Raw genomic sequence first — 21436 nt, forward strand, 5'->3', positions numbered from 1 at the left:
GAGGTGACTTGATAGAGGTGTACAAGGTGATGCGAGGCATGGATAGAGTGGTTGGCAGAGACTTTTTAAATGGCTGTCACGAGAAGACATAATTTTGAGGTGATTGGAGGAAGGTATCGGGGAGATATCAGAGATAGGTTCTTTACACCGAGAGTGGTGGGTGTGTGGAATGCACTGCCAGCGGAGGTGGTGGAGTCAGTCATTAGGGACATTTAAGTGACTCTTGGACAGGCACATGGACAGCAGTGAATTGAAGGGGTGTAGGTTAGGTTGATCTTAGATTGGGATAAGTGGTCGGCACAACATCGTGGGTTGAAGGACCTGTACTGTGTTCTATGTACTCGATGCATTTTCACCTTCCCATTTTACACGCCCAATTCAAAGAGCTCGCTCAGTCGTGCAGCGTAAACCACTCACTGCTGTTTGTACTGTGGCCGCGATATGGCGCTGCCTTCCTACTCCAACAACCGTCTCCTGGCGGAGAGACGCATACGTCGTTGTTATGGAGGAGGCGACGGCGGGGTACTTTGTGCTCATGCGCAGTTGGGGCCGCTGCCCCGACCCCGTATGGCGCGTGCGCAGGAGCGGATGGCCGGGCGACGCATGCTCGGTATCAGTGTGCGTGTTGTGTTGTGGAGTGGAGTTGCTCAGTGGGGAGGACGCGGCACTTTGAGCCTTTTCACCCGGGGAAATCCACTATTTCACGCGGTCTATGGGATGGAAGCGGGGCCAGCGGCAGCAGGTAATCCGCTGGGACGCGGGAATTGACCGTTTGTTGTTATTTTTATTTTGGTGAGCTGAGGGGCTCCGGATAAGGGTCTGCGAGGAGAGCATGCGCAGTGGGGGCAGTACCAAGCAGCAGAAAGAGTTGTAATTTTGTTTGATGAAAACAAACGCCAAACTGCGAGTGCCGCAAAATGAGCACAGTGCAAGGAAGGGGGAGGAGCGGGACGGTGTAGGGTGATTTTGCACTGAACTGCAGGTAAATGCATCACCTGAGGTGAAATTTGATGGAGGAATTGCTCTGGGGATGAAGACTGCAAAATCTCCAACAAACTCATAGACATTTTATTCATTGAGGAAGTTACCACTTGATAAAATAAAGTGCAGTGCAATATTATGCACGATATGAATCAATTAAAAAATAAACAAAATGCTTGCTACATGGACAGAGTACAATATCGCAGGATGCAATGTTGTAACTGTATATATGGCACTAATCTGTCTATATGTTGAGTGTTGTGGCGAGTTTTGGTCATTAGCAAAGGGAAACTTTCAGGCCCTTTAAGGGATGTAGCGAAGAGCCAGAATCGAATGTATGGAGGAAGATTACAAGAACTGATACATTTTGTCCTTGAAATCAAAGTGACAAAGGGGTATTTTAAATCAATGCATGGCTGGTCTGGTGAAAAATGAACTTGGGCATGGAACATTTTCTTCAAAGTCTAATGAACACTTGTGTGTAGGTCTTAGTCTTTTAAGAGTCAAATAACTATCCAGATGTGGGAGGGATGAGAAAAGCAGATTGTGTTTCTTATCCATCTTGCTCTTGTGATTGTGAGAGTACAGAAAATAAATATTTACCCTGTAGTTACAAGATATTTATCAAGCGGATATATAAGTGCCCATGAATTTTCTGGTCATTTTGAAGCCCTTATCTCAGGAATATAAAATAAACAAACCCATGGCACTATTTGGCAGGTATATTAGCCAAATCCCCTTAACCATCGTCACCAAAACCAGGTTATTTAGCAATCTGATTGCTCCTATTATTCAGTTTGTAGCTATGTTAAAGCTATGACTAAATATCAAAAATTTAGAAGCCATGTAGAGCTATACAAAGCCCTGGCTAGACCTCCCCTGGATACTGGGGAAGTTATGGACACCAGACCTTTGGAAGGATATAGTGACCTTGGAGGAGGACACTGTAGGTTTACCTGAAAGATATCTGGACTCCCAAGGGTTAAATTGTGAGAAGATTTTATAAACTAGGGTTACATTCCCTGGAATTTCGAGGTTGAGAGGTGATGCAGTTTAAGTTTTCTTGATATTATGAGGGATATTGAAGATAAATGGGCACGACTTCCGGTTGCGGCTATGCCTAGGTAGGCCGCACGTTCGGCAGCTCCCGCCGGGAATGGACTATTGGGCTCTCTAGAGGGGCCGCAACGGTAGTTGTTCGACGGCTTCCAGTGTGGGAGGGTGACAGCAAGGTCCCCCCGACATTATATGGATTGGACCAGGAGTAAAGCGGTGAAAAGTGCGAGGGAGGAAAAACAAGATGGCGGCGGGTGGAGACCAAGCAGCATGGCCGCAGTGGTCGCAGGAGCAGCAGGGGTTTCTTAAAAGCTGCTTTGAGGAGCTGAAAACTGAATTGCTGGCGCCAATGAAGGAGGCGATTGAGAAGCTAATGGAGACCCAGAAGGCCCAAGGGGCGGCGATCCGGGAGGTGAGGCAAAAAGCCTCGGAGAATGAGGACGAGATCTTGGGCCTGGCGGTGAAGGTGGAGGCGCACGAGGTGCTGCACAAGAGGTGGGCGGAAAGATTTGAGGATCTGGAGAATAGGTCGAGGAGGAAGAATCTTCGGATTCTGGGTCTCCCTGAAGGAGTGGAGGGGCCCGATGCTGGGGCATATGTGAGCACGATGCTCAATTCGCTGATGGGCGCGGGAGCCTTCCCGAGGCCGCTGGAGTTAGATAGGGCTCACCAGGTCCTAGCGAGGATACCCAAGGCCAACGAGCCGCCAAGGGCTGTAGTGGTGAGGTTTCGCCGCTTTATGGACAGAGTGTGTGTCCTGAGATGGGCCAAGAAAGAGCGGAGCAGCAGGTGGGAGAACACGGAGATTCGAATCTACCAGGACTGGAGTGCAGAGGTGGCTAAGAAGAGAGCTGGTTTCAATCGGGCCAAGGCAGTGCTCCATCGGAAGGGGGTGAAGTTCGGGATGCTGCAGCCAGCACGATTGTGGGTCACGTTCCAGGATCGGCACCACTATTTCGAAACGCCTGATGAGGCATGGAGCTTTATACGGACTGAAAAGTTGGACTCAAATTGAGGGTTTGTTGTGGGGGGATGTTTACTGTGGGTATGGTGTTCATTACGTTTAGGGAATGTTCCTTTGGGGATGGGTGAAGGGATCTGATGGGGAGACTGTGGGAGAGTGTGGGCGTCGGTGTTGGAGGGGCAGACCCCCACGAAGGAAGAGGGGGAGTGGAGGTCCGGGGATGGGGAATTGGAGTAAGGCCGCAAAAGGAGCTGCACCAGAGGGGGCGAGGCCGGCTCAGGAAAGCGCGGGCTTTTTCCCGTGCTAGGGAAGGATAGGGGTAGGGGCCAGGGGGGGGATGGGCGGTGCTGGAGAGGAGCGCACACTGACTGCCGGGGGGGGGGGGGGGGGGTCGATGGAATGGCGGGAGAGGCCAGGGTCAGCAGGAGTCAGCTGACTTACGGGAGTGTTATGGGGGGAGCAAAAGGGCTAGATGTGGATCTAGCGGGGGGAGAGGGGGCATATAGGGTTGCTGCTGCATTGACCAAAGGGGAGCTGGAAGTAGGAGAGGTAGTCGGGGTGGGGGTCCGCCGTCTGGGGCACTGGAGGGTGCGGGAGGCGCGGGCACGTGGCTGGCCTAGAAAAGGAGATGGCTAGTCTGCAAGGGGGGGGGCGGTGAGCAGCCCCCCAAATCCGGCTGATAACTTGGAATGTGAGGGGCCTGAATGTGCTGGTCAAGAGGGCCCGGGTGTTCGCGCACTTAAAGGGACTGAAGGCAGACGTGGTTATACTCCAGGAGACAAATTTGAAGGTGGCAGATCAGATTAGGCTGAGAAAGGGATGGGTAGGACAGGTATTCCATTCAGGGCTGGATGCGAAGAACAGAGGGGTTGCAATACTGGTGGGGAAGCGGGTGTCGTTTGAGGCAATGAATATTGTAGTGGATAATGGAGGTCAAAGAACAAACAAAGAAATGTACAGCACAGGAACAGGCCCTTCGGCCCTCCAAGCCCGTGCCGACCATACTGCCCGACTAAACTACAATCTTCTACACTTCCTGGGTCCGTATCCTTCTATTCCCATCCTATTCATATATTTGTCAAGATGCCCCTTAAATGTCCCTATCGTCCCTGCCTCCACTACCTCCTCCGGTAGTGAGTTCCAGGCACCCACTACCCTCTGCGTAAAAAACTTGCCTCGTACATCTACTCTAAACTTTGCCCCTCTCACCTTAAACCTATGCCCCCTAGTAATTGACCCCTCTACCCTGGGGAAAAGCCTCTGACTATCCACTCTGTCTATGCCCCTCATAATTTTGTATACCTCTATCAGGTCGCCCCTCAACCTCCTTCGTTCCAGTGAGAACAAACCGAGTTTATTCAATCGCTCCTCATAGCTTATGCCCTCCATACCAGGCAACATTCTGGTAAATCTCTTCTGCACCCTCTCTAAAGCCTCCACATCCTTCTGGTAGTGTGGCGACCAGAATTGAACACTATACTCCAAGTGTGGCCTAACTAAGGTTCTATACAGCTGCAACATGACTTGCCAATTCTTATACTCAATGCCCCGGCCAATGAAGGCAAGCATGCCGTATGCCTTCTTGACTACCTTCTCCACCTGTGTAGCCCCTTTCAGTGATCTGTGGACCTGTACTCCTAGATCTCTTTGACTTTCAATACTCTTGAGGGTTCTACCATTCACTGTATACTCCCTACCTGCATTAGCCCTTCCAAAATGCATTACCTCACATTTGTCCAGGTTAAACTCCATCTGCCATCTCTCCGCCCAAGTCTCCAGACAATCTAAATCCTGCTGTATCCTCAGACAGTCCTCATCGCTATCCGCAATTCCACCAACCTTTGTGTCGTCTGCAAACTTACTAATCAGACCAGTTACATTTTCCTCCAAATCATTTATATATACTACAAAGAGCAAAGGTCCCAGCACTGATCCCTGTGGAACACCACTGGTCACAGCCCTCCAATTAGAAAAGCATCCCTCCATTGCTACCCTCTGCCTTCTATGGCCTAGCCAGTTCTGTATCCACCTTGCCAGTTCACCCCTGATCCCGTGTGACTTCACCTTTTGTACTAGTCTACCATGAGGGACCTTGTCAAAGGCCTTACTGAAGTCCATATAGACAACATCTACTGCCCTACCTGCATCAATCATCTTAGTGACCTCCTCGAAAAACTCTATCAAGTTAGTGAGACACGACCTCCCCTTCACAAAACCGTGCTGCCTCTCACTAATACGTCCATTTGCTTCCAAATGGGAGTAGATCCTGTCTCGAAGAATTCTCTCCAGTAATTTCCCTACCACTGAAGTAAGGCTCACCGGCCTGTAGTTCCCGGGATTATCCCTGCCACCCTTCTTAAACAGAGGAACAACATTGGCTATTCTCCAGTCCTCCGGGACATCCCCTGAAGACAGCGAGGATCCAAAGATTTCTGTCAAGGCCTCAGCAATTTCCTCTCCAGCCTCCTTCAGTATTCTGGGGTAGATCCCATCCGGCCCTGGGGACTTATCTACCTTAATATTTTTTAAGACACCCAACACCTCGTCTTTTTGGATCACAATGTGACCCAGGCTATCTACACCCCCTTCTCCAGACTCAACATCTACCAATTCCTTCTCTTTGGTGAATACTGATGCAAAGTATTCATTTAGTACCTCGCCCATTTCCTCTGGCTCCACACATAGATTCCCTTGCCTATCCTTCAGTGGGCCAACCCTTTCCCTGGCTACCCTCTTGCTTTTTATGTAAGTGTAAAAAGCCTTGGGATTTTCCTTAACCCTATTTGCCAATGACTTTTCATGACCCCTTCTAGCCCTCCTGACTCCTTGCTTAAGTTCCTTCCTACTTTCCTTATATGCCACACAGGCTTCGTCTGTTCCCAGCCTTTTAGCCCTGACAAATGCCTCCTTTTTCTTTTTGACGAGGCCTACAATATCACTCGTCATCCAAGGTTCCCGAAAATTGCCGTATTTATCTTTCTTCCTCACAGGAACATGCCTGTCCTGTATTCCTTTCAACTGACACTTGAAAGCCTCCCACATGTCAGATGTTGATTTGCCCTCAAACATCCGCCCCCAATCTATGTTCTTCAGTTCCCGCCTAATATTGTTATAATTAGCCTTCCCCCAATTTAGCACATTCATCCTCGGACCACTCTTATCCTTGTCCACCAGTACTTTAAAACTTACTGAATTGTGGTCACTGTTACCGAAATGCTCCCCTACTGAAACATCTACCACCTGGCCGGGCTCATTCCCCAATACCAGGTCCAGTACCGCCCCTTCCCTAGTTGGACTGTTTACATATTGTTTTAAGAAGCCCTCCTGGATGCTCCTTACAAACTCTGCCCCGTCTAAGCCCCTGGCACTAAGTGAGTCCCAGTCAATATTGGGGAAGTTGAAGTCTCCCATCACCACAACCCTGTTGTTTTTACTCTTTTCCAAAATCTGTCTACCTATCTGCTCCTCTATCTCCCGCTGGCTGTTGGGAGGCCTGTAGTATACCCCCAACATTGTGACTGCACCCTTCTTATTCCTGATCTCTACCCATATAGCCTCACTGCCCTCTGAGGTGTCCTCTCGCTGTATAGCTGTGATACTCTCCTGAACAAGTAGCGCAACTCCGCCTCCCCTTTTACATCCCCCTCTATCCCGCCTGAAACATCTAAATCCTGGAACGTTTAGCTGCCAATCCTGCCCTTCCCTCAACCAGGTCTCTGTAATGGCAACAACATCATAGTTCCAAGTAGTAATCCAAGCTCTAAGTTCATCTGCCTTACCCGTAATGCTCCTTGCATTAAAACATATGCACTTCAGGCCACCAGACCCGCTGTGTTCAGCAACTTCTCCCCGTCTGCTCTGCCTCAGAGCCACACTGTCCCTATTCCCTAGTTCTCCCTCAATGCTCTCACCTTCTGACCTATTGCTCCCGTGCCCACCCCCCTGCCATACTAGTTTAAACCCTCCCGTGTGACACTAGCAAATCTCGCGGCCAGGATATTTATGCCTCTCCGGTTTATGTGATGGTGAGCGGTAGGTTGCAGGGGGCACGGGTGGTACTGGTAAACGTATATGCCCCGAACTGGGATGATGCCGGATTTATGAAGCGCATGCTGGGTCGGATTCCGGACCTGGAGGGTAGGAAGCTTGATAATGGGGGGGGGGTTTCAACACGGTGCTGGACCCAGCACTGGATTGCTGTAGGTCCAAGACAAGTAAGAGGCCAGCTGCGGCCAAGGTGCTTAGGGGGTTTATGGACCAGATGGAGGGAGTGGATCCATGGAGGTTTGTCAGGCCTTTGGCCAGGGAATTTTCATTCTTTTCCCACGTCCATAGAGCCTACTCCCGGATAGATTTTTTTATTCTGAGGATGGCGCTAATCCCGAAAGTGGAGGGAACGGAGTATTCGGCCATAGCCATCTCAGACCACGCCCCACACTGGGGACCAGAGTAGAGGGACCAGCGCCCGCTGTGGCGTCTTGATGTGGGATTATTGGTGGATGAGGAGGTGTGCGGGCGTGCATTGAAAGATATTTGGAGGCCAACGACAACGGGGAGGTGCAGGTGGGGGTAGTCTGGGAGGCGCTGAAGGCGGTGGTCAGGGGAGAGTTAATCTCCATCAGGGCCCACAGGGAGGAGAGAGAGGGCAGGGAGAGGTTGGTGGGGGAGATTTTAAGGGTGGACAGGAGATATGCAGAGGCCCCCCGAGGAGGGACTACACAGGGAGCGGCGGAACCTCGAGACGGAGTTTGACCTGTTGACCACAGGGAAAGCAGAGGCACAGTGGAGGAAAGCGCAGGGGGCGACGTATGAGTATGGGGAGAAGGCGAGCTGGATGCTGGCACACCAGCTTCGTAAGAGAGAGGCAGCGAGGGAGATAGGTGGAGTTAAGGACAGCGGGGGGAATACGGTGCGGAGTGCGGTGAGAATAAACGAGCCAGGTGAGGGCTGGCGCTGCCGAATTTGTGCGGCTATTATTGGGCTGCCAACGTGGCTATGATCCGTAAGTGCGTAATGGAGGGAGAGGGGGCGGCATGGAAGAGGTTAGAGATGGCGTCCAGTGTGGGCACGAGCCTGAGGGCGCTGGTGACGGCACCGCTGCCGCTCTCGCCGACAAGGTACACCATGAGTCCGGTGTTGGCGGCGACGTTGAAGATCTGGGGGCAGTGGAGACGACACAGGGGCGAGGTGGGAGCCTCGGTTTGGTCCCCGATTCGGGAGAACCATCGGTTCGTCCCGGGAAGGATGGATGGGGGGTTTCGGAGCTGGCATCGGGCAGGGATTAGAAGAATGGGGGACCTGTTTATAGATGGGACGTTTGCGAGCCTAGGGGCGCTGGAGGAGAAGTTTGGGTTACCCCCGGGAAATGTTTTCAGGTATATGCAGGTGAGGGCGTTTGTGAGGCGGCAGGTGAGGGAATTCCCGCTGCTCCTGGCGCAGGGGATTCAGGACAGGGTGATTTCGGGTGTATGGGTTGGGGAAGGCAATGTCTCGGCGATCTACCAGGAGCTGAAAGAAGAGGAGGAGGCCTCGGTAGCGGAGTTAAAGGGCAAGTGGGAGGAGGAGCTTGGGGAGGAGATAGATGAGGGTCTGTGGGCTGAAGCCCTGAGTAGGGTTAATTCTTCCTCCTCTTGCGCCAAGCTCTGCCTAATACAGTTCAAAGTTACTCACAGAGCGCATATGACAGGGGCGAGGTTGAGTAGGTTCTTTGGGGTGGAGGACAGATGTGGGAGGTGCTCGGAAAGCCCGGCGAATCAGGTCCACATGTTCTGGTCGTGCCTGGCACTGGAGGGGTTTTGGAGGGATTTCGCGAGGACTCTGTCCAAGGTGGTGAAAGTCCGGGTCAAGCCGAGTTGGGGGTTGGCACTATTTGGGGTAACGGACGAGCCGGGAGTGCAGGAGGCGAAAGAGGCCGGTATCCTGGCCTTTGTGTCCCTGGTAGCCCGGCGGAGGATCTTGCTATTATGGAAGGACGCAAAGCCCCCCAGTGTGGAAGCCTGGATCAATGACATGGCAGGGTTCATTATGCTGGAGAGGATAAAGTTTGCCTTACGAGGGTCTGTGCAGGGGTTCTTCAGGCAGTGGCAACCGTTCCTAGACTATCTCGCGGAGCGTTAGGAGGTCAGCAGCAACAGCAACCCAAGGGTGTGGGGGTCTCTTTCGGGGGGGGGGGGGAATTCGGGTGGGTGGGGGGGGGGGGGGGCTTCCCTATGGGTACCTTGGATAGTCATATGGGGGGGTTACTGTATATCGGGAAACCCAATGTATAAGTGTTGTATAATTTTTGACTTGTGTTTGTGTTTCTTTTTGTTATTGGGGGAGGGGGGTTTGCTAAAATTCTGTTGGAAAATTTGAATAAACATATTAAAAAAAAGATAGATGGGAACTGTTTCTGCTGTTAATGCAGTGAAATTAGGAAACCCTTCTATGCAGAAGTGGTGGTAGAAGTTTGGAACTTCCTTCTGAATCGGAGATTGAAAGATTTTTATTAAGGAAAGGTGTTGAGGCATATGGGGTTGGGTCACAGATTAGCCATGATCTTATTGAATGGTTGGGTAGGCTGGAGAGCTAACGGCCTGCTTCTGTTCCAAGTTGAGCCCCAAATGGAGTAGTGTGTCCAGTTCTAGGCTCCACACCTCAGAAAGAACATGAAGATATTTATTAGAATAATTCCAGGGGTAGAAGATTAAAGTTGAACAGTTAGACTAGAGAGGCTTGTTTTGAACAGAGAGGATTTTATAGAGATTGCTTGAATGGTTTAGATAGAGTAAATAAAGAAAAACTGTATCCAGTGTCTGAGGTATCAACAACTGGAGAGCAGTGATTTTAAAGGGATTGGCAGAAGAACTAAAAGCAACGCGAGGGAATACTTTTTTTGTGCAATGAATGGTTTGAATTCTAATGCTCTGCCCAAGAACGTGCTGGAAACAACCTTCAAAAGGAGAAAGCAATTGTAGAAATTGAGAAAGAGCAGGGAAATGGGAATAATTGATTGCTCTTTGAAAGACTCAATAGGCTAGAAAACTGCCTCTGTATATACTTTTGATTCAATAAGTTAACTGAAGAGCTTTGGCACATCCTATGGATGTAAAGAGACTGCATAAATGCAAATGTGTCCATTTTTCTGCTTTTGCCCTTGGTATAGCAGATACAAATGAACATTCCATCTTCTGTAAGCAAAACATGCTTAAATGATCATATGGATGTGTACTATTTTTTTATTTGTTGAATTTACCATCAATCTGAAGTTGGCTATAATACCTACTTTGAGGGGACGAGTGTTTACTTCAGTGTAATTTTAATGAACATGTATGTAGGATAAGTGGAAATGCTATCTCATTGCAGAGTGCAGCAGCCCTAATTGGCATGGATTTTAATCATTTCACCTCATCCTACTTCATGCAAACACACACCAAAAATTGTTGAAAATTAGTCTTTCATGATGCCCATCAGGATCTATGGTACAGCAAATGGAAATGTCCCATCGGTGGTTGGTACAAAAGGTTTCGTTAAGACTCATTTGTGGGTTGTGGAGGCGAAACCCATGCAGACACATGGGAGAATGTGCAAACTCCACACGGACAGTGACCCAGAGCCGGGATGGAACTTGGGACCTCGGCGCCGTGAGGCAGCAGTGCTATCCACTGTGCCACAGTGCTGCCCAGCCATTTAATAGCTTTGAGATCTCTGAGGACAAGTGGTGGTGCACTGTAAGCATTACTTAACTTTTACAAATTTGTGGAACTCAGTAAGCTTAGATGGTTACAGTATGGTGCAGAATGATGTCAACAGCATGGATTCAATCCCTATGCCGACTGATAATTCATGGAAGCCTGCCTCCTTACTTAATGTGGAGTGGTGCCTCTCAAGCTATATAACCATTTGCCATCATGGTGGCGCAATGGTTAGCACTGCTGCCTCATGGCACTGAGGACCCGGGTTCGATCCCGGCCTCGGGTCACTGTCCATGTGAAGTTTGCACATTCTCCCCTGTGTCTCACCCCCACAACCCAAAGATGTGCAGGGTAGATAGATTGGCCATGCTAAATTGCCCCTTATTGGAAAAAAACTTGAAAAATAACCACACGCCAAGAGAAATGCCCATGGTCCTTTGTGGACTTACGGCTGATAGCATAATTACATTTTTACCCATATAAAATTATTACTGCTGCTGCGCACAAGTTCAACATGCACTGATGCATTAAAAGTTTGTGCTGTAATTTTTTGTGGCTGAGAAATTATTTCTAGATGTTCTGAAATCTCTAGAAATACATGAGCATAAAATAAACTATGGAATTGTAGCAAGGTTTTTAAAAGTAGTTTAAGAACCTTTTGTAACTTAGCAGATTCCTGTGCTGCTTGCTGGTTCGGCAGCTAACAATCGGCTAAATATACCAACTTTATCCTAATGAACGTTTGATGATTACTCTTACGATGTATTGCTACAGGCAACATGTTTAGTTGCTCACATGGGTGTCCATTCTTCATGTGTCCCTTTAGACAGCAGGCCGTTTGACAGCAAGACTGCCCCGGTACACTCTCTTCCACCTGGAATTGCAAGCTATCCATCAGGAATATGTTCACTCTTATTTCTCCAAACTTGCAGACTGCTGATGCGAAGACCAGGAGAAGGACCTTCACTGACATTCTGGTTGATAATGGCCGGTTTTATACTTGCTATTTATCCTGTGACACTGAAACAGCTATATATTCAAAACTCCCGGCCACAGATAGAATATTTTCTGATTTGTCTGAGCTGTTGTGAATGGAATCAAAATAGCAACTTTACGTAGCACGACATTGATCAGTGTGCAAGTCTTCCTCCATTTCCTTTTAATTTTTAAAAATTGTCAGTGGTTAACAAAATGACATTGCTCAGTAGAACTCATGAAATATACCCAATATTAACAGAAGAACTGTTTTTTACACACAGTTTTCAGTGTGAATATAATATTTCCCTAACTTTCTTGGAAATTATGTTCCCTAAATATGTGTCCAACTCTCCCACAACTCCTTGTATGAATTTCTCCAATCAGATTGTCACCCCTCCGAATTCAAGTCATGAACTGCGTTCTCCATGACTGGTCCATTATCCCTCTCAGTTTCAATGTTCAATAACACCATCCTCTTTCAACACCTCTGCATGTTTTTGGTCACCGCTTGTATTTTCATTCATGTCTTGGCATTATTTTTATATGTGACTCAATGATGTCTTAGGATGTTATGCTGTGTTATGGATGCTATATAAATGCTACTCGTGTACCTATTCCTTTGTTTTCCATTGAGACCAATCTTTTAGGCAAAATGTGCAACTTTCAGATGGTGTAGAATTACCGCCAGGGTGATAAATGATAGCAGACTTGGGAGAATTGTTCATCTGGCAGTACAACATTTACCAACTAAAGGCTTAAATTTCTAAATGCTTGTAAATTCATTTTAATTGTAGCAGCTCTCCTTATTTGTGTCTATGGCAAGAGCACATTGCGGTTTGCAGCATATTCTACACCAGCTGTATGTTTTTATTACCAACTTAGTAGCACATTGCATATGTTGCACTGTGGTCTGATGCAAGTTTACAGATGCATTTTCCAGGATGGTGAGTTTCTAGGCACACCAAGTCAGAGCAGGAGTGCTACTTTGCACACTTAAAACCAATTCAAATGATCATTTTCAAAAAAGAACATTTTGAGAAGAAAATAATGTAGAGACTCGGAATAACACTTCTTTTCTCCTGCCAATTTTCTTCAAACCAGTTGATACTGCTGTAACCACAGGCATGGATACCGTCAGACACATTACCATTATTGTGACTGCTATTCATGTGTAAGCCTTGTGTGACTGCACTCAACCCTGGCCTCATCCAAGGTCAGCATGTGCTTTTCCAGCAAAGGTCATTGGATAACAAATGAGTGCAAGCTAATTTTTAGTTCACTTAACCATTACGCTGAGGCCAATTGTAGTGCATCTCACTTGGTGCAAAGCATAGACCAATGTTGGGACTTCGCCGTTATATATGGTCCCAGATATATTTGCTGACTGACTTGAGAGAACATCCGCACCCTTTAGGAGGTAAAACATGGTTTTGAATTTAGATATGCAGGTTTAATCCAAAAGACAGTGAGAATACTGGGTATAAATGGATATTTACCCCTGATTGGGATACTTTTTCCTGAGCTCAAGAAATTTACCTTGCACATGATTTTAAATGGGGCCAATCTGAATACTATTGCTTGTTGGACTGTCTTTGTTTACAGATTTATGGTTCCAAACTACTTGTCAGTTAATTTATATAGCCGGGCGGCACGGTGGCGCAGTGATTAGCAGAGCTGCGACGGCACTGAGGACCCGGATTCGATCCCGACCCCAGGTCACTGTGTGTGTGGAGTTTGCACATTCTCCCTGTGTCTGTGTGGGTTTCATCCCCACAACCCAGGGTAGGTGGATTGGCCACACTAAATTGCCCCTTAATTGGAAAACAATAATTGGGAACTCTAAATTTATTTCTTTTTAAAAGATATTTTATGTAGCCAAAATAGCAAGTTGGCGCTGGAGGGTGGCGACTCTGCAAGCTCTCTCATACAGATGCTCTTCCCACATCTCTTACCTATGTCTATGCAGTTACATTGTGTATCTATCGTATGTCCTATGTTTTTCATGTATGGAACGATCTGCCTGGACTGTACGCCAAACAATACTTTTCACTGTACCTCAGCATATGGGACAATAAATCTAAATCCTAGTGCCAACTCTCCAGAGGTACGAAGTTTCTCATTGACTTGAGTGCACTGCCCATAGACCTATTTTAATGCTGTTGCATAAGATGTTTTATAATCAAATGTCTAATGGCGTATGAAATTTATCACAGACACCCATTGATCATGTTGCCCTAATGTCTCCTTTTCAAAGTTCTGGAGTAGGGAAGATACAGGACGATGAGAGAGTATTGCAGTGAGAGTTGGATTACTTCAGCAAATAACTGACATTGACACGAATGGCCAAACAGTAGCCTCTTGGTTCTTAAATCCTCTCTGAAACACAAGCGATTTTCATTTCATTTCATTTCATTCATTATATATGCTGAAAAATACTTTTCCTATTTTAGCATCAACGTTGGCTGCCCTTCATTCTAAGGAGTGCTGCATTAATTTTCTTCAAGAAATTGAAAATGGCGCACAATGAGTTGTTTGGAAAATAGATATTCCTGTATATCTGTGGTTTCTGAACATAAGCGTAGAAGAAGTACAAGGATCCAACATCCATATTTTGGATCCAACATCCATAGAAACAACGAAGAAAAGAAACAGGCATTTACATAACACTTCCACATATTCCAGACCTCCCAAAGTGCAGAATAACCAATTAATAATTTAAAAGTATGGCAACCTTCTTGTAGCAAAGGAAAACATCGCAGCCAATTTATGCACAACCATGTCCCAGGAACAATGGCGAGATAAATGACCAGAAAATCTCTGCAAGTGTTATTGGTTAAGAAATAAATGTTGGCAAGTGCTTGTCTGATGTTCAAATAGTGTCGGCATTTTGGACCCTTGTTTAACATTTCATTTGAAAGATGGCGCTTCCTCAACACTTCAGTGAAGAGTTAGCCTGGGAAGTACATTCTTTAGCAGCTGGCCATATAAAACACTTGAACGCGGCATAATTTCTTATGGGGTTTTATGATCAACGGGTGGCAATTTAATAAACGTTTGAATTGATCTTGCAGTCAGGATGGTAATGACAAACAGTTATGTTAAAAATGCACTTGGTGACTTCCGGGTGCGGCGATGACCAGCTAAGTCGCACGTTTTGGCAGCTCCCGGTGGAACGGACTTTTGGGCTCTTAATAAGAGCCCCAACGGCAATTTTAACGGCTAAAAGCACTGTGCGGTAAACCAGAAGGGAATCCCCCCTGGATACGGATGGAAAAAGGAGAGGAAAGTGGCCGGATTGCGGTGAATCCTTTAGAGCAGCGGCAAGGAAGGCAAGCAAAAACCAAGATGGCGTCGGAAGGTGGCAGTTTAATATGGGGCCCTGAACAACACGAGTTTTTGAAACGCTGCGTGGAAGAGCTTAAAAAGGAGATGAAGAAGGAGCTTGTTGGCCCCGATATTACAGGCGATTGAAGGGCTAAAAGATGAGCAAAAGACCCAGGAGCAGGAGCTTCGGGTCGTGAAGGCAAAGGCTGCCGAGAACGAGGACGATATACAGGGCCTGGTGGTGAAGACGGAGATGCACGAGGCACACCATAAACGATGTGTGGAAAGGCTGGAGGTGCTGGAGAATAATGCGAGGAGGAAGAATTTAAGGATTCTTGGTCTTCCTGAAGGTACAGAAGGGGCGGACGTCGGGGCATATGTGAGCACGATGCTGCACTCGTTAATGGGATTGGAGGCCCCGACGGGTCCGCTGGAGGTGGAGGGAGCCTATCGAGTTATGGCGCGAAGACCGAGGGCTGGAGAAATTCCTCGAGCCATAGTGGTGAGATTCCTCCGTTTTAAGGACAGACAGATGGTCCTAAGATGGGCAAAGAAAACTCGGAGCAGTAGATGGGAGAACGCGGTGATCCGCGTATATCAAGACTGGAGTGCGGAGGTGGCGAGAAGGAGGGCGAGCTTTAATAGGGCCAAGGCGGTGCTTCATAAAAAGATCAAATTTGGAATGCTGCAGCCGGCAAGACTGTGGGTCACATATCAAGGGAAGCACCACTACTTTGAAACGGCGGATGAGGCGTGGACATTTATTGTTGAAGAGAAATTGGAATGAGTGGGTTATTAAAAAAGAACGTTCGAGACAAAGTGGTGGGGCGAATATGGGGGGCGAAGAGGGGGAAAAAAGGGGGGAGAGATGATTTTTATATTGTTAATCCTGCGACCCGGTAACTTTTCTCTCTTCCACAGGTTGCGGGGGAGGGAGGAAGGGAGGTGGAGGAGTTGGGGGCGTTGGCCATTGGGGGCGGGGCCAAAAGGGAAGCGCGGGCTTTGTTCCCGCGCTATGATAATTATGGCGGGAATAGGGAAGCAGGAAGGAGGGGGCGTCGCACGTGCGAGCCGAGGTCACGGGGGGAAGCCGAGGTCGGCCAGAGTTTGCTGACTTCTGGGAGCAACATGGGGGGTGTAACTACGCTAGTGGGGGATCTAGCGGGGGGGGGGGGGGTGGGGGTGGGAGGGGGGGATCTACTGGGTTGCTGCTGCTGGGGAGAAGGGGGAGCTGGTATGGGGTGGGGTGGGCGGGGCGGGGGAGGCACCGCCTGGGGGGGACACAGCTGCGTGGGAACCGGGTGAGGAGCTGGGTAAAAGGGGATGGCTAATCAACAAGGGGGGGGATAAAGAGCCCCCCAACCCGGCTGATCACGTGGAATGTGAGAGGGCTGAACGGGCCGATAAAGAGGGCACTGGTACTCGCACACCTAAAGAAACTTAAGGCAGATGTGGTTATGTTACAGGAGACGCATTTGAAACTGATAGACCAGGTTCGACTACGCAAAGGATGGGTGGGGCAGGTGTTTCATTCGGGGCTAGATGCGAAAAACAGGGGGGTGGCTATATTAGTGGGGAAGCGGGTAATGTTTGAGGCAAAGACCATAGTGGCGGATAGTGGGGGCAGATACGTGATGGTGAGTGGCAAATTACAGGGGGAGGCGGTGGTCTTAGTGAACGTATATGCCCCGAACTGGGATGATGCCAACTTTATGAGGCGCATGTTAGGACGTATCCCGGACCTAGAGGTGGGGAAGTTGGTAATGGGTGGAGATTTTAACACGGTGCTGGAACCAGGGCTGGACAGATCGAGGTCCAGGACTGGAAGGAGGCCGGCAGCAGCCAAGGTGCTTAAAGACTTTATGGAGCAGATGGGAGGAGTAGACCCATGGAGATTTAGTAGACCTAGGAGTAAGGAGTTTTCGTTTTTCTCCTATGTCCACAAAGTTTATTCGCGAATAGACTTTTTTGTTTTGGGAAGGGCGCTGATCCCGAAGGTGAGGGGGACGGAGTACACGGCTATAGCCATTTCGGATCACGCTCCACATTGGGTGGACTTGGAGATAGGGGAGGAAACAGAAGGGCGCCCACCCTGGAGAATGGACATGGGACTAATGTCGGATGAGGGGGTGTGTCTAAGGGTGAGGGGGTGTATTGAAAAGTACTTGGAACTCAATGATAATGTGGAGGTACAGGTGGGAGTGGTCTGGGAGGCACTGAAGACAGTGGTTAGAGGGGAGCTGATATCTATTAGGGCACATAAAGGAAAGCAGGAGAGTAAGGAGCGGGAGCGGTTGCTGCAAGAACTTCTGAGGGTGGACAGGCAATATGCGGAGGCACCGGAGGAGGGACTGTACAGGGAAAGGCAAAGGCTACACGTAGAATTTGATTTGCTGACTACGGGTACTGCAGAGGCACAGTGGAGGAAGGCACAGGGTGTACAATACGAATATGGGGAGAAGGCGAGCAGGTTGCTGGCCCACCAATTGAGGAAAAGGGGAGCAGCGAAGGAAATAGGGGGAGTGAGGGATGAGGAGGGAGAGATGGAGCGGGGAGCAGAGAGAGTGAATGGAGTGTTCAAGGCATTCTATGAAAGGTTATATGAAGCTCAGCCCCCGGATGGGAAGGAGAGAATGATGTGCTTTCTGGATCAGCTGGAATTTCCTAAGGTGGAGGAGCAGGAGAGGGTGGGACTGGGAGCACAGATTGAGACGGAGGAAGTGGTGAAAGGGATTGGGAGCATGCAGGCGGGGAAGGCTCCGGGACCGGATGGATTCCCAGTTGAATTTTACAGGAAATACGTGGACTTGCTCGCCCCGCTACTGATGAGAACCTTTAATGAGGCGAGGGAAAGGGACAGCTGCCCCCGACTATGTCAGAGGCAACGATATCGCTTCTCCTAAAGAAAGAAAAAGCTCCGCTGCAATGCGGGTCCTATAGGCCTATTTCCCTCCTGAATGTAGACGCCAAGGTAATGGCAATGAGGATAGAGGATTGTGTCCCGGGGATGGTCCATGAGGACCAAACTGGGTTTGTGAAGGGGAGACAGCTGAATACGAATATACGGAGGCTGCTAGGGGTAATGATGATGCCCCCACCAGAGGGGGAAGCGGAGATCGTGGTGGCGATGGATGTCGAGAAAGCATTTGATTGAGTGGAGTGGAATTATTTGTGGGAGGTGTTGAGGAGATTTGGCTTTGGAGATGAGTATATTAGATGGGTACAGCTGCTGTATAGGGCCCCGATGGCGAGCGTGGTCACGAATGGACGGGGGTCTGCATATTTTCGGCTCCATAGAGGGACGAGGCAGGGGTGTCCCCTGTCTCCGTTACTGTTTGCATTGGCGATTGAGCCCCTGGCCATAGCACTGAGGGGCTCCAGGAAGTGGAGGGGAGTACTCAGGGGAGGAGAAGAACACCGGGTATCTTTGTATGCAGATGATTTATTGCTGTATGTTGCGGACCCAGTGGAGGGGATGCCAGAGATAATGCGGATACTTGGGGAGTTTGGAGAATTTTCAGGATATAAACTGAACATGGGGAAAAGTGAGTTGTTTGTGGTGCATCCAGGGGGGCAGAGCAGAGAAATAGAGGACTTACCGCTGAGGAAGGTAACAAGGGACTTTCGCTACTTGGGGATCCAGATAGCCAAGAATTGGGGTACATTGCATAGGTTAAATTTAACGCGGTTGGTGGAACAGATGGAGGAGGACTTCAAGAGATGGGACATGGTATCCCTGTCACTGGCAGGGAGGGTGCAGGCGGTTAAAATGGTGGTCCTCCCGAGGTTCCTTTTTGTGTTTCAGTGCCTCCCGGTGGTGATCACGAAGGCTTTTTTCAAAAGGATTGAGAAGAATATCATGAGTTTTGTGTGGGCCGGGAAGACCCCGAGAGTGAGGAGGGGATTTCTGCAGCGTAGTAGGGATAGGGGGGGCTGGCACTACCGAGCCTAAGTGAGTACTACTGGGCCGCCAATGTCTCAATGGTATGCAAGTGGATGGGAGAAGAGGAGGGAGCGGCGTGGAAGAGATTGGAGAGGGAGTCCTGCAGGGGGACTAGCTTACAAGCTATGGTGACGGCGTCGTTGCCGTTCTCACCGAAGAAATACACCACAAGCCCGGTGGTGGTGGCTACTCTGAAAATCTGGGGGCAGTGGAGACGGCATAGGGGTAAGACGGGAGCCTCGGTGTGGTCCCCGATAAGAAATAACCGTAGGTTTGCTCCGGGGAGAATGGATGGGGGATTTGGAACATGGCAAAGAGCAGGAGTAACACAATTGAGAGATCTGTTTGTAGGTGGGACGTTTGCAAGTCTGGGAGCGCTGACCGAAAAATATGGGTTGCCCCAAGGGAATGCATTCCGGTATATGCAACTGAGGGCTTTTGCGAGGCAACAGGTGAGGGAATTCCCGCAGCTCCCGACGCAGGAGGTGCAGGACAGAGTGATCTCAAAGACATGGGTGGGGGACGGTAAGGTATCAGACATATATAGGGAAATGAGGGACGAGGGGGAGATTATGGTAGATGAGCTGAAAGGGAAATGGGAAGAGGAGCTGGGGGAGGAGATTGAGGAGGGGCTGTGGGCTGATGCCCTAAGTAGGGTAAACTCATCGTCCTCGTGAGCCAGGCTAAGCCTGATACAATTTAAGGTGTTACATAGGGCGCATATGACTGGAGCACGGCTCAGTAAATTTTTTGGAGTAGAGGATAGGTGTGCGAGATGCTCGAGAAGCCCAGCGAATCACACCCATATGTTCTGGTCATGTCCGGCACTACAGGGGTTTTGGGTGGGGGTGACAAAGGTGCTTTCGAAGGTGGTGGAGGTCCAGGTCGAACCAAGCTGGGGGTTGGCTATTTTCGGGGTTGCAGAGGAGCCGGGAGTGCAGGAGGCGAAAGAGGCTGATGTTTTGGCCTTTGCGTCCCTAGTAGCCCGGCGCAGGGTACTGTTGATGTGGAAGGAAGCCAAGCCCCCGGGTGTGGAGACCTGGATAAATGACATGGCAGGGTTTATAAAGTTGGAACGGATTAAGATCGTCCTAAGGGGATCGGCTCAAGGGTTCACCAGGCGGTGGCAACCGTTCGTCGAATACCTCACAGAAAGATAGAGGGAATGGAAAAGAAGAAGACAGCAGCAGCAACCCGGGGGGGGTGGGGGGGGAGGAACCAGAAGGACTCTCAGGGATGTTAGTGTATATGTATAGGTTGTTGTTATAGGTAATTGTATATTGGACTGCTAAATTGTATTTTTGGAGAGTATTTATCTGGGACAAGGCAGTTGCCATTTAGTTTTGTTTTTTAATTTTGATGTTCATATATTATTTATTTCTTGCTTAAAACTGGCCATTGTTATTATATTGTTATTATATTGTTATATTACTGTGTAAAGGATACACAATGTACTGTCATGTTCAGTTATGAGCTGGGAAATGGCTATCGGCTAGAAATAATGAGATGTAGCAATGGTAGATGGGCAGCATAGAATTCTGGGTGAATTCAGATGCCTTTCCTCATCTGGAAGCACGCGATCTTTCTCTACTAATATCATTGTGCGTGTGCGCACTTGTGGACATTGTGACATTCCAAGTCAATCCGGTTCAAGCGGAGTGAACGTAAAGCAATAACAGCTCACAATTTTCCCTGGTTGCTTTAAAGGACTGATAAATATATTACACGTGACTGATTAAAGTATTGAACCATAAATGTCGGTTGTGTTTGGAAAATCGATTTCTGAATAAAATGTTTTCATAGAATTTACAGTGCTGAAGGAGGCCATTCGGCCCATCGAGTCTGCACCGGCCCTTGGAAAGAGCATCCTACCCAAGCCCACACCACCACCCTCTCCCCGTAACCCCACTTAACCTTTTTGGGCGCTAAGGACAATTTAGCGTGGCTAATCCACCTAACCCGCACATCTTTGGACTGTGGGAGGAACCCAGAGCACCCGGAGGAAACCTACGCAGACACGGGGAGAACGTGCAGACTCCGTACAGACAGTGACCCAAGCCAGGAATCGAACCTAGGACCCTGGAGCTGTGAAGCAACTGTGTTAACCACTGTTCCTCCCATGCTATCGCTTTAAGTGTAAAGGGGTTTGTTTTATGGTGACGCATGTGTATCTGTGTACCTCATTCATGCTGCAGAGTTCAACTGGACAGTCACTAATCTTTTGAAGCACCAGCTCTAGGTATTGAACCTAACCTGTCTTTAAAGCTTTTTAACTGTCTCAGGCTGCTTTAGGTTTGTAGGTTTTTCTTCTGGAACATAACTGGTACATTGGTTTGAAAGAAGTAATGTGCATACATTTAGTATCTTTCACATTACCCGGACATATCAAACTGCTTTACATGCATTGCCTTAATTTTTTAAGTCATGATTGCTATGTTGTCAAAATGGCAACCATTTTGCATATGCATAGCAAATGACTAGTTAAATCTGTTTTTGGTTGAGGGAGGAATGTTGTCC

At 48.6% G+C, this 21436-nt stretch overlaps 1 protein-coding gene across 2 annotated transcripts in view; it reads left to right on the forward strand.

Moving 5' to 3' along the window:
* Positions 1-590: 590 nt before the first annotated feature.
* The window catches only part of LOC140416829 (protein argonaute-1), a 227517-nt gene continuing 206671 nt past the window's right edge, over positions 591-21436 (forward strand). Inside the window, exon 1 of one of the 2 annotated variants that reach the window (XM_072501154.1) lies at positions 591-742. In XM_072501154.1, coding sequence (XP_072357255.1) covers positions 604-742 — 139 coding nt within the window. In that variant the 5' untranslated portion in view covers positions 591-603. The remainder of the gene's footprint in view (positions 743-21436) is intronic. The other variant, XM_072501155.1, reaches the window with a different exon arrangement.

This window comes from Scyliorhinus torazame, chromosome 1, assembly GCF_047496885.1.
Source record: "Scyliorhinus torazame isolate Kashiwa2021f chromosome 1, sScyTor2.1, whole genome shotgun sequence".
NCBI classification, from domain to species: Eukaryota; Metazoa; Chordata; class Chondrichthyes; order Carcharhiniformes; family Scyliorhinidae; genus Scyliorhinus; species Scyliorhinus torazame.